Source organism: Mustela lutreola, chromosome 18, assembly GCF_030435805.1.
Source record: "Mustela lutreola isolate mMusLut2 chromosome 18, mMusLut2.pri, whole genome shotgun sequence".
NCBI classification, from domain to species: Eukaryota; Metazoa; Chordata; class Mammalia; order Carnivora; family Mustelidae; genus Mustela; species Mustela lutreola.
In genome coordinates, this window is record NC_081307.1 from 28188226 (window position 1) to 28202527 (window position 14302).

The following is a 14302-nucleotide window of genomic DNA, read 5'->3' on the forward strand; positions in this document are numbered from 1 at the left end:
ACAAGCCTTTTCCTACTCAAGAGAAATCGGCAGGCTTCCGAGTTTCGACCCCAGCAGAGGCGAAGAGGCCCGGAAAGGATGTCCTAACCCGGAGATGGTCCTAAGTCTCAGTTCACGACCTTTCTTCTGTGTATTGTATCCTCAAGCATTTTATTTTTTCAGAAACAACGTTCTGACTTTAAAACAGTATACGCTTCTTGTAGAATAGTTGGAGAATACAGAAAACCAAAATTAAGAGGTACATGTTCATAAAGGTCAGACTTTCGAGGCCAGATTTGGAGGAGACTATGCGACACCGTGTCTCCCAGTGGGAATTGATTCTGTAGTCATTCAGCTCACGCTGAGCCAAACCACGCTCCCAGGAGGCAACTCCAGTCCTGGCTTCTGCACCCTGGTGACACAGAGCAAACCATCATTCCAGACACTCCTGTTGAGGACCCCAGCCGTGACACGGTTGGTGAACTAGAACCTGGGAGACTTTTGGTGGTAGGTCAACTCAGGGCATGATTTATTTATTTATTTATTTATTTTGCAGCTGACCTGATATTAGCAAGTAGTTTCATCAGGAGAACTGCCTGGCTAAGCTTTTAAACTACCCACAGTTCAGCTACTAAATGAGTTAGCTATATAGCTAGGCGCACTGTTGTAGGAAGCTAGGAAAAGGATTATCAAGAAATGAAAATCCAGGACGTGTTTTAAAAGTGTACGAGAAGGTAGAGAGGAGAGAAATGAAGACATTAAGATGAAAAATTGGCCGCAGTCAAAGTCTCACAGATGCAGAAAGGGAAGAAGCAGGAGATTGGGGTAAGAAATGACAAGAAACAGAAAGAAATCATGTGGCTAAGATGGGGTGGGGGTGCGGGAAGCTCAAAATCAAGACAGAGAAAATAAATTTTTTGTTACACTTCTGTGGAAAGTTTGCATAAACAATAGTCGGCTGTCTTTAGATTTAAGATATGGTTAAAAGGAAACATATTGTGGCCACAGTCCTAAATAGTCCCACCGCCTCGGGGAGCCCTGCAGAAACACAGCTTTGGGGACACAGAGACACAGATTCTACACACGCACGGAGCAGGGTCTGGCCCTTTCACACACAGCTAGCGGCTTTTCCTGCCCAGCACATTCCGGGGCTTTTGAGCACGTCTTATAATTCCGCTCCCATCTTTGTCGGCGCTGAGTGAAACCCAGTCCCTCCCGAGGCCCTGCCCGGGCCCAGACGAGCGAGCTTCCACAGTGCGTGGATTCACAAGAAGGGACTCAAGCTTTCCACTCTGCTTTTAATCTTGTAACAACTTTTTGACATTTCAAAAGCCATCCCCTCCGTGCTGCTTTTCTTTTTGTCAGAGAAAAGACACACGGAGGCCGAGTGGTATGGCTAGGCAGCACTTTTCCAGAAGGCCACCTGGGTTAAAAGCTGACCTGAGCAAAATACTCCGGGTTTTCACAGTCCCGCTGGGAACATCACACGGAGCCCATTGCCTGCCTGGTCGAGCGGTTTCAGGCATCTTAAGGGCCACAGAGAACAATGACAAGAGGGAGTGTGTGTCTCCCTCAACCCCTACCAAAGCTCTAGTAAGTAGCCTACAAATGGCATAAATGGTTGAGCTGAGGTCATGGTCTTGGGCAGGAGTCTGAAGTCCTGACTCTAAGGCAGAAATTGAGAGCACAGGGTTGGGAGTGGTAAGTTTTCTAAGAAAGGGAAAGAAGCCATACTTTTCTCAGGGCGTGGAAGTGGAAAGGGGTGTTCAGAGAGGTCTGTGCAAGAGAAGGCATTTGATCTGGACCTTGAAATGTGGTTAAAATTTGGACAAGCAGAGATTGAAATGGAGAGAACGAAGTGGGGGCTTACCCAGCACAAGATCTGTTACTGAGCCTGCGTACCCTCTCCCTACCAGTACTGATGGGGCGGCGTAAGCAAAGATACACATTAAATGTTATCAGTAGTGACCTTTTCCCCTCTGAACCTTAAAAATGTTTGAACAGTCCCATCAGACCAATGGAGTCCATTGATAAGCTTACGATCTTCCCTGTTTTGCTTTAAAAACTCAATGCAAGTGCTTTAAATAAGCAGTCTACGAAATATTCTGACTGCCAACATCTTTAGGGATGTGTAAGCATTTGGTAGTGCTCTCTATTAATTGGCTAGAACAAAAGTCGGTTCTAAAAGATAATCTCTCAGACCTATTTGCCTGACTGCGTAAGAGGCCCGCCGGTACCCCCAAGCCACCTAATTCGATCCCTTTTAAATAGACACAGAAGGAAGCAGGGGAAGACATTGACTGTGTAACGGAATCTTCTGTTTCCAAGGCCATCACTCTGTCTCTAGGAACCCTGATACCTTCCACGTCTGAATCTCGATTTGACATTCAGCACAGATGTCTTATGAACCACTGTCAAGTAACATAGGAAGGCGGGGTGGTGGTGGTGGAGAGACCCTGTCATCTGCAATCCATTTAAGGTTTGTTAACCTGTTGCATGTCTTGCCAACAGTAACAAACAATGGAAAGCGACACTGGGTGAGACAGACCCCTGGTACCTTTGCAATCTGGCCGGGTGCAAATAGGGAAATCCTCTGCTGGTGGAAGATATTTGAGAATGAGATTTGAAATGCTAGAAACCACGGTGCTGTTGTTAATTTTAAAGGAAGTGCCTTTCAGGGGGGATACCCTGCGCCCCCCTCCCTGACCATCTAGGGGATAATAAAGAATGGCAGATGCTGGCTTAAAGCACAGATATAAAAATGCTCAAAGATAATTTCCCAAGATAATAAATTCTCAACACATCATTAAAAGGGAGTCACACAGAAGTCAAAGTCTAACTTCTTGCCTGACATCTCCTTTTGTTTCATTGCCATTTATAGACTATGGTGATACAGAGATCTTTGGTTTCATGCAGGATTTATCAGACCTTTGATGAATCTGCTGGTGGCAGATTTCTATCCAAGTGTTGGAGAACAAAAAGCTCTTAGTGCAAAGGTGAGTGGAAGTGAGATTGAAGGAAGACAGTGGCCTTGGATCCAAGGAGGATAGGGCAATATAAATATGAAATTTCCAATGCCAGCTATCAATCGTAGCCACATACAAATTAGGTATATAAGTTATATATCCTACATTAGAGCACAAACATTTTCTATCTATAACATATATGATACTATGTAAATATAACAACACGTGATACATCCATCTATATAAAAACAATAAATAATAAATAATCGAGACCAGGAAAGAGTCCAAACATGAGACCAGAAAAGCATAACTACAACCAAACAAAAATTCTTGGTCAAGCATGGAGAAAAGAGTGGTAAAGCAAAATAAATAGAAATAGGAAATAGAAAAGAAAAATAATGCGTGGAGCTTTGGGACAAAGGAAGAGAAAGAGGAGAGACAGGAAGGAAGGTGACCCGGGAGGAACATGCTCGGCGGAATCTGTCACCTCTAAAGGGCCCATACACAGGCCACTGCTGGCCAGAAGTCCGGGACCTTCCCTCCGCCTACCCACAGTCACTAGCCCCAGAGTCCTAGATCTGGGGAGGGAAGAATTCGCCAACCGTCGAACATCGGCAGTTCGGTTTTGTCCCTCGAATTCGAAATTGGCATCTCTGACCTCACCTCTCTTACCAAACCTATGGCATCTGCCACTAACTCTCTATATCGATCTTCCAAGCAGTTCTTTGAAGAAGATTCACCAGGAAACCCTGCTTAGCCTATCTGGAGGGCAGGTGCCTCCATTTCCCTTGCAATTGCCGTCTGGCGCAGAGTTCTCTGTAAATATCCATCACACACACTTATTCCATGTGTTACATGATTAACTGTTTGCTTTACAGGAAAAGTCTGGAGCCACCGGGCCCAAACAGGGGGAATATCGTGAAATCCAAGTATTCCCACAGTAGGGATACGATTTCATAGTTAAATAAATTATTAAAGTCAGGTGAATACCTTCTTTTTATTATTCAGTGGCTCTCGATTTCACAGCTGTAACAGGGCAGAAGGCGCTCTGCTTGGCTTTTCTTTATGGAGGAAAAAAAAAAAAACCACCACTCTAAACACTTAGAAATGAGTTAAAACCATACCATTTCCTTTGGAAAGAAAAGATTTTTATGAACTGTGACCATTCTCTCAAAGGAGTCAGAATCCTGCTTTCCATCTTCTTAGCAGAGTCACCACATTTCCTCCATGTGTCCCACTCACTGGCTCGCTCTGAAGGGAACATACAGTTACCCAGCTTTCAGCACAGTAGCTTCTGGTCCTAGTGTAAAACCCACAGAGTCTTCCAGGATTCTTGTTCTCCCGAACTTCAGGCTTATAAGAAGACATGTCTGAGTTGAGATAGTTTAAAGTATCTATAGACAAACATACACAACGGAAGTCGGATTTGTCCTTTGAAGCGGTCCCCTTGGGTAGTCCATGCTTATGCAGAGGACGCTGCCGTCAGAGGTCTGCTCTGGGGGTTGCCTTTCCAAGAAAATCAGGCTCAACCTTACAGCTTCCTATTGTTTTTGACTAATAATGCTGTTTTCTAGCTTCATCGTTTGCTTTGAAAAAAGGGAGCTCATTCTCCAAGGACAAAGATTTGCTAGTGGGAAGGATAGCCCAGAGAGTATCTGATAGATTCTGGAGGTGGTGAGACACGGAGGGGAGGAATTTCCTACTTGGGAATATGTGGCTAGCCCCCGGGTGTTCCCTGGAAAGGGGATCACATTTATTTTGGGTGTAGAAGTTGTGATTTGAGGGCTAACAAAACAGACCAACCCCACTGCTTTCTGATTTCACAGAAAACACAATTCTGGGCATCCCTAAGCCTGACTCTGCAAAATTTGAATAGCTAGAAAAAAAAAAAAAAAAAAAAAAAAAAAAAAAAAAAAAAAAAAACTGTGGCTCTTTCAATATTTCTGGACAAAGATTTCTGATCAGGTATTTCCCTTTTCAGTTGTTTTAATTCAAAAGCTCTAATAACAAAGATTGTATAATAAAAAAATTCGTTATAAACTCCCTATTGAGAGAAATGAATCAGTCTCACCTGAAGTACTTTTGTGCCAAATACCAAATACCAAAAAAATCCACTTAGACATATAACCAAATGTTATTTAATATCTTAAAAAGTAACACAATCCAAAATGGATATTTCACACAACACTACATAAACAACATGAACACAATATTACCATATGGAGGGACTTTCAAATATAGACTTACAAAAATCCCTGTGCTTTTTTTCCTCTTAAGTTATTATACTAAGCATGACAAGCCATCATCATTTACAATATGGCACACCGACACGATAAAAACCATGTTACAAATGTGCTGTCGTAAATCAGTAACATTAGGGAAGACATTTCATGAACTGTAATTATTTCATATGAAATACTATACAATATAAACAGAACATCCATCTTGGATGACCTTTACAGCAACCAGAGACCAAGTAATTTAAAGTTTTGTTTTGTTTTTTTTTTTCAGTGCAAACACATTTTATTCAAGGCAGTCTTGGCTGCAAAACTCCTTTCTAACATACAGTAAATCCCACTTGCACGTCTTAATTAATTTACCCCAATGCAATAGTCACATTCAGTCACTCGGAGAAAGATACCTGCAGAATTATGATCCCTTTAAACTTAACGGTTGAAATGTAATTCTCTCCTAGAAAGTAGTGTCTATGTCAACTACTCTAAGGACCTTAACTTGTAGCTGTCAATACTTACATGAAGGTGACCGGAGGGCAGCTCTAGTCCTCACCCATCACGTGTGCATGATACCACACACTGTTTTGCCCTTCCACGGTGGAAACCGTGGTGGTGGATCAGTGTCTAGGTGGGGGAGTGGGACAGAGGCAGGGAGTAAGGACCTGGGAAGACAGGTGGGCAAGGAGCTGCTGAGTGTATACTTCGTGAATTTCCCGTAACTGCAGAGGACTGATACTAAAGGAGCTCTCAGATCTCAGATTTGGTACCTCTTCTGGGTGGGAGCAAAGGAACTGGGATGCCAAGGTCAGCCTTTAGTCAGGGGGGTAGGCAGCTGTGCATGGACCAGCCAACCATCTAGCCTTACATTTGCTGCCTCACTTGTGGAGCTCCCCTTCCCTCCTTGGCAGGGTGTGTGTGTGTTCTCACTGGAAGCCAAAAATGAGCAGTTGAAGCCCTAGAACTGATAATATACAATCACAAGGTTTAGTCCCCCTTGAGCCTTATAGAATTCTCAACCCTGCCAATCAGCAACTGTAAGTCACGGAACAACTGTGAAAGCACAGGATTATGTGTTAGAGGGTCGATAACTGGGAATCTCTCTCTGGGCTGCTGCTGCAAAAGATGCAGAGGTGAACTCAATCGGGGAGATGCCAAGCCTATTTCAAACACTCCAGGAAATTACATCATGAAGTTTTTTCGCATATATAATTTATGAAATGTCTCCAAATAAAAATCTATGGGAAAAAACTGGATGTATCCTTCATTCTGTAAAACCTTCTGAGAGAATGACAGAGCGACGGCTGATTCTTTAATCTAACTTGGCAAAGATCAGACCGATGGTAATCTCCTTCCTGCCTGTATTTTACTAACCCCAGGCAAAACAAGGTTTTCCATGCTTTTGGATTCGTTCTTCCTGTGTTCTAGCTTCCCCAAGTCCTAAACACGTGCAGACACCTGGCTTGCTAACAGAAGAGAATGGGCAGGGCGGTGGCTGGGGTAGGGGGTTGGGTAGGCGGGGGATGGGAGGTGGGGGAACCAGAGGACAGGATCACTTCTGCTTGGGACTCTGTTGTCTGAGGGACAGCGTGCTGTTAGCTGGTTCTGTGACTGGCCCGTGGCAATGGAGAAGGTCCTCGGCAAGGATCTGGTATCCCCGACTTTGAGGAAACACTGAGAACTAGGTCGGCTCCCTTGGAAATCCAGATTCTTCCGGGTAGGACTCAATATACTGTAGTGTGCTCAAGTAGCACAGTCAAGAGTACTTGATAAACTTTTTAAATTACAGTTCCTGTTTCAGCACCTTTCCACTGCCCAGAGCAGTCATGTTCCTGAAGGATGGTATTTCGCACAGGAATTACCAAAGCCCAATAGGAAACTGTAAACAAGGGTGTACGTCTAGGACCTGCCTCTGACCGCAACAGCATTTGGGTGGGTTTTGCAAAATTCCAAACACCCTGAACTGTTGGAATGAAAATGGACAAGAGTGTACAGTTGTTATTTGTTTTCTTTGACTTTATTAGCACACATCAGAAAAATAGCATTGTATTTAGTGATTTCTCATGAGGGTCTATCAAACAGATAGAAAACAGATCACTGGTAGCTGCCACGGAAATTTCTGGGTAATCTGAGGTCCCTCCTTCTCTCTCTCCATTTCAAGTATGGGTATTACAAATAGGACCTGCTTAGTTAACTGTCTGTCAATCTGAATGCTTTGGAAGCACTTTGAGATCCCAAAATGAACTGGCGAAGTCATGATCGCTTGTTGTTGGCTTTTCATCAAGCTCAAAATACTGCCCATGTTATAAATGGCGAGACTTTTCAAAATAGGTTCACTATTGTGAGCTATACGCCTATAATTTAGGTTAAAAACTTTATTTTCAAGTACACTTGGTGGCAATAAGTGGTTTATTCTGGGTAGGATTTTACAAAGCTGTGCCAACCTAAAACCAAACCAAACCAAACCAAACCAAAAAACACACAATGCTTTCCTTTTCATCCAACAGGTTTTTCCTCCCCCTGGCGGTTGCGATAGAATTTGAATTTACATCCTTGAACCGCTGGTTGGGCTCTGAGAAAGGGAGACTTGGGAACAGCTGGTGTTCAGATCATTGTTAGTCCAGATTAACCTTGAATTTATGCCTCCTGAACTTGGACTTCACAACATCAGAGAAGCAGTAATTTGGTATTTTTATCTTGTTTGGTCCCCATTCAGCTCCTCTAGCTGTCTTCTCTATTCGATGGCACCCCCCCTTTTCATATGCTCATTGAGGTACCCTGAGATGTGCAAAATATATAAAATGGAATACAAAGTATTTAACGGAACACAGCTCTTTTAATTAAGATGACATTTGGGCTCGGGATGCTAGCATGTGAGTGAAGGCAGAGAGGCCCAAAGTACTTCAAAGCCAGCACAGTCCAAATTTGTTGTGTGTCTTCAGTTACTGAAAACCTAGAATTTCCACATCCGATTCTGACAGGACGAAAGAGCTTGCTAAATTATGTTTACCGATCGGCTCGGCTCTTCCCCCCGGGGGAGAACTCTTAGCAGGAGTGGGGTGGGGGTGGGGCGGTGGGAAAAGACCAGAGATTCCAACTTCCTTTCGTTGGTAACAAAATCAAGTGTGCTTTCGTGGGAAAGAGAGGAGAGACAGGTTTACATCTGAAAGCGCAATAATGCCGTAAAACCAAACCACAGCCATGAAGAAGTCACGAGTCTACAGGGGCAGTCACTGACACACACACGGAACGCCATGGCCTCATGTCTACGGAGGTTTTCAACTTTGCTTTTCTGAACAATACACTTTAAACACACTGCTGCCGTTTCATCAAATTTATGGAGGTAGTTATATGTAAAAAATAAAAATTGCCATAAAGTAATATGCTGCATCATAATAATACATAAGTGTGCAAAATGCCGACAGACGGGTTGACCCTTTAGAGTTGAACGCTACACAGAGATTCAAGCAGACTCAGTTCTGTAAACCTTTCAGCTGATAAACTCTAAGTGAAGACTAGATCAGCAGCCATGTCACACAAAGCTCTATCAGTTCAGGGGAGGACAAGGATGTTGGCAAAGCTTGGCGTGGGCTGAGGGTTTGGCCACTGAGAAGCTCGCCCGCCGTCCGGAGGACCGTCTCGGGTCACATCTGTAACAACGCTTCCTGCCGCCACGCCTCCCCCATCCAGAACTCCTCATTAAATGCAGACGGGGACACTTCCACACGGAACGTCTGCTTACATCGTAACATCTTTAAAGCCCATCTTTTCTACGCTAATGGCTCCAGGTCTAAGGGAGTCATCATCGTTGTTTTTGAAATCACGTACCCCATAGCATCGGGCGAATGGTATACACGTTTTATTTGCATCATGTCTTCTGTAAACCTATTTCTTGTGGAATACTGATAAATTCCTATTTTAAAGCTTCTCTTAAAGGTAATGCTTTCCTTTCCGGTCCACGCTGCGTTTGATTACTATAATGGCTACTTTCAGAGGATCAACGAGAGGCTGATGTATTGTTTCAATGGTTATGTTATTTATGAACTGATGGTATGATTTGACACTCGAGAGCAGGTTTTTTGGAAAAAAAGGAATTTAGACAGGAGAATTTGGTAACCGTATGGTATATAACTCCCCAGGGAAACAGACTGTGTGTGTAGTCTATTAGTTACATTATCATTCCTCCTGGACATATTTAAGCAATGAGACAAATAGTGCATTTCTGGGCAATCGGGACATGCCTTGGAGGAAATAAGGCATGAGAGTGAAAGCCAACTGACTTAAAGCATTTTAGTGGGATGGGGGTTTACCAAGAAATGTGCTTACGTTTCATTCTAAGCACAAAAAAAGGAATCTAGACTAAACTTGAGGAGTCCAGTTTGACCTAATGCGACTTCCAAATATCTGAAAAAGCATGAGAGACTATCCACATGCTTCAAGAATAGGTCCAATTATGTGCCGGAGTGCATTCTTTAAACAGATCCCTAGTGATTAAACCTGTACTGAAGCAGAAATGTTGCACACATTTTTTGCCAATTACCGTAGTCTGAGGTGGAAAGAATTTAGATTTATTTTTGGATATATATTTCATTATATGGCTCCAAACAGCACATGCTACTGAACTAAACTTTTGGTCAGACCATTTACTTGTGTCATATGCAACCCTTCTGCAAATAATTTGTCATTATCGACACATTGAGTCCATTGTTCTCATAGAATAAAATGGGGAGTTTTGAATGTCTCTTTTCTGTAAAGTTGAAGCTCAAGGTTATTGGTAATCCCTATGCTGCTGAGTCTTCTTTGTATTCAACAAGACATTGTAAACCAAAGCAACGTGTTAACAAACCATTTTGAAATAAGTTGGGCTAGGAACTATACATCCACCTAAAAAATGCCTCCTGAAATTGGTTACAAAGTATCTGTAAACATTACTCTGGCATAGTTCATGTATGCATAATTGTTACTCTGATAAATTTTAGGGGAGTACAAGTTCAGATTATACCATACTTGCAGAATGAGCACATTCTGTTGGTAATTACATGGGCACATGTAAATTTCTAATCAAAAATTATTTTAAAGTTTTCTCTATAGATATCTTTCCAGGAATAAAAGGCCTGAAGTTCAACTCTCCCTAACTTTGCTCTTTCCTATAACCACTAAAAATGATCTCCCATAGCCTAATTTAGGCATTCTATTTAAAACTACATAAAATAGATTAATGTCCTTCCATTAGAAAGAATAACATCCCCAGGCCATACTCTTCATTTGTATCACAAAGAACATTTTGCTTTTAAACAAACTAATCATTGTATCTATTATAGTAAGATAGGATCATCATAAGGATCACAAGGAGGAAATTGTCTTCCTTAAATATTTGACTGACAGCATTAGAGAGCCCACATCTCCCTGCTTCTGTGCCTCAGTGCCGTGCCCCAGCCAGGCTGGGGACCCCCTTCCTTCACCCACTTCAGAATCAAAGGCCTATATTCCTGTTCGTGATTATGGAAGGTTAAAAATCAGACAAGCATCTGTTTCACTTAAAAACAAAATCCTGAAAAAAAAAAAAACAAACACTCCCAGAATTTCGATCACGACCCCTTCTGACACACTTCCACGGGCTCCTGCAAAAAACTGTGTCATGAAAACTCACAGTGAAAAATGACGGGTGCATAAACAATTCACACACAAAGGGCTGGGGTCCCTTCCGGTCAGTTTGACATTGATCTTCCTCAAGCTGGACCCTGGCCTTGGACATGTTGTGGTGGCTTACGCTTTTTTTGTCCTTTTTTGTTTGTTTGTGTTTGGGAAGTGTCAAGGATCAGTTCCGTGGCACCCTCCGGCCACAGACTGGGAGCAACACGCATCTGTGGCATTTAAAAATGGAATTGGCAACTTCATGACATTGTAATGCATACCACACTTACAGTGTCTAGACTTTCCTATGTGTGCTCAGTTACAAGTAGTGAAACAAACGTATACATATCACCCCTACTGCTATTCGGTTGCTACAGAGCCATAAATGTGAAAAGCAATACTCTGAAATAAAGATTTTTGTTTGTTTTTTTGTTTTTTGTTTTTTTTTTGCCCTAGCCTACTTAGCAGCACAGTTTAAGTAAACACAAAAACTGTGGTCGAGATGCTTGTCTTTCCCCAGATGTAAACATCAGTCCCAGTGTCGTAAACTTGGCTGTATCGAATGAGACAGGAGATCGGAGACAGTACGACTGTCACACACTAGTAACAGAAGCTTGCAAGCAGTTGGAAGGTTTCTGTAATTTCTCTGCTTCGTTGGTCGCGGGGTCCGTGCTCGCTCGGAAGTTGAAGGCCGGGCCAGCTCCGCCGTGGACTGGGCTCAAGGTAGCGTTCTGACGCCGGTTACTTTCAACAATGCTGGACGTGTTGGAAGCCAGGCTCTCCCGAGTGCTAAAAGAGTAAAAAGGGTTTGTTTTGTTTTGTTTTCAACATAAATAATTATCTCTTGAGCCCCAGAGGAAGAGCAAATGATGTGGTTAATGGATTTCCTCTGTTGGCTCATGATGTCATATATACACCGTCTCCCACTGATTATTCACATATGCTCGTCCAATGTGGGCTCCAGAAACTCTCAAACACGGTAAAATCCACGGCACCCTGAATAACGGGTTTTCATCCAGCTAAGTGCACTTTAAATGTTTTCCCCTTCCTTCCCCATTCAAGGAAACCGCTTCCAAATTTGATGGGATCGATCGCTATCACGTTCATTTTAGAAAAGAATCCTCTTAAGTACACATATGCGATGATTGTATTTCAGGCTGGAAATTCACTGAATAAATGAATAAATTCAATTTTGCCCCTAATGATTCTGTTTTCATTCCTGATTAGCAGATTTTGACTTTGGTGGACTTCAAGGCATACCATTAGCTAATTTGGCACTCTGATGGGAATAAAGTTCTTCTTAAAACACTTCACGCCTCTGTTTCAAATGTTAACACTTTCACGGACATACATTGTATTTCCAGATCAGGAATCTTAGATTTCCCCCATTCATTTGTGAAGTTTACATTGGTAGCAATATTTTATTTTTCAAGGCTTGTTATGGACAGAGGTGATTTAAAGGTATTTCTACTTCTCTTCTAATTTTTAAAGTTAGAACTTCTTGAATCTTGATTCAGAACATTAACATTTTAAATGTGTAGGGCAATAGTAGAAATAAGGTTACTTAGCCTGATGGATAGGAACTGGACAGGTTCTATATTCAAAGTCCTCAAAATAGGAATAAGAAACCTAAGTTTACAAAGATGCTGAAGAAACCACAAGGATGCTCAAAACATCCATTTACCCGACTGGGCAGATTCAGAGTTTAGAAAATACTCTATGAGAGTTGCCCCCCCCCCCGTTGCTGATTTCAGCCTGCTGAAACTAGTTGGCAGGTCAGACTGCTTCAACGGACATCCTCACCACCTCTCCGTCATTCCCACACTAAATTAACGCCATTTTGTCTGAACCCCGCATAGATTTTTTTCCCACTATCAGAGTGCAGGGTGTTCATATGAAATCTTCTGTAAGCCTAAACGTCAGGAAGGGTTTACACATGCTTTCCAAATGCTCTCCATTAATGCCCTTCGCTGCTACAGAAGACCCAGGTTAGTACCTGTTTTTGCTGAGTGTAAGAAATCTGAAGATTTTTGCTTTCACGAAGAAAGCTGTTACTAACATAGGGTCTTTCGTAAAAGTGAAGGGTTGTTAACACAAAGTTTCAGAAAGCAGGGGATGCTTGTACTGTGTTTGGTGGCACTTCTTAGATAGTGGATTATTTCATCCTAACCCTTGTGTCCTTGAGTGTGCCAAGGGGTAGCTGTTTAAAAGAATTTTCGTCATCAACTACCAAAAAGACAACTGGATCTTTCTTGACTGCAAAGGGCACCTCCAGAAGGTTAATATGTTTACAGAAATAAGTCAAGTTCTTTCATTGTGCTTACGGTAGATCTGAGCATACCTACAGAATACCCCAGAACATTACCACTAAAGCGATGTTAAGTGTTAGACTCACCTACTTACCTGCCTTACCCTTTCCCTAAGAAAATTCACCAGGGGCTTGCCAGCACCTTTGCTGAGGCCTAAGGTCCGGCGGAGGAAGAAAGAAGGCAATCAACACGTAGAACCCCAAAGATATTGTGACCCATTCCTTCAGTTTCACTCTTAACTGCGAGAGTAACTTTTTATAGTATTCGATTTCCCCATCTCTAAAATGAGGAGGGTTAGGGGATTAACCTACTCACAGAGTGATTGTGAAGAAGTAAGCGTCAATGAATCTGTACGCTAAAAAGCTAGATACATTATAATTATTTCAGTTGTACATCCGGCATCTAATGAATGAAGCAGCTACTATGACTTGGCTTCAGACTGCCTTGGTTACTGGTGACCCCTTTTCTATGGAAAAATGCATTTTAAGGTCCAAAGGCCCTTAAACCCGCTTAAGCCTTTGAAATCAGCTTTCAAGGCAGGGTTTGCTCTCATCAGGCACCCGCTGTATGCCAGGCACTGGACCAGGCACTGTGCACACACATCACTGCTAAAGACCATCTAAGCTGGGAGCTGTCTGTGCTCAAAGATGCCTCTGACCACCTCTGGGCAGAGTCATTCATAGTGATGAATAGATACAGCACTCCAGTTTCTCCAAACGGTATATATTTCGTTACTGCTGTAATAATGAGGGCAGGGTGCCACGCTCCTAATGAGGGCTCTGGGTGTGATGAAAAAGCTAATGGAGATAGAACATTAGCAGTAGAAATAGTCCTCCCATTTAAAAGCTCTTGATCTTTGTTGGAAAAGAAACCCCATGGAATAAAAGGACAGGAGTTTAGAAGCAGACGTGAACAGATCAGGTATGGGGCTCCTCCTGGATGCGCGCACCTCCCTTGCCCCACACTTCGACAGCGCATGCTCACACCCTATGAAGCGGGCACGTCCCTGGCCGCTCTGCACCCTCGGATTTTCACACTGTTTGTCAGCCTGTTTTTGGCCTCAGATTTGGAGTTGCAGGTTTTTTAGGTCAAGAGTTTTCATGTTCAATATCCGATCTCAGAGCAGAATTGAAGCTTCTACCTTGTTTCCGTCTAAAAACCCTTGCAGTCCCAACAAAAGGGA

At 42.7% G+C, this 14302-nt stretch overlaps 1 protein-coding gene across 6 annotated transcripts in view; it reads right to left on the minus strand.

Annotated features, from left to right (window-relative positions):
* Positions 1 to 5067: 5067 nt before the first annotated feature.
* Positions 5068 to 14302, minus strand: part of STOX2 (storkhead box 2) — a 247570-nt gene continuing 238335 nt past the window's right edge. For 5 of the 6 annotated variants that reach the window (XM_059156282.1, XM_059156281.1, XM_059156276.1 and 2 more), the window contains one exon: positions 5068 to 11599. In XM_059156282.1, the coding sequence (XP_059012265.1) occupies positions 11404 to 11599 (196 nt within the window). In that variant the 3' untranslated portion in view covers positions 5068 to 11403. The remainder of the gene's footprint in view (positions 11600 to 14302) is intronic. The other variant, XM_059156278.1, reaches the window with a different exon arrangement.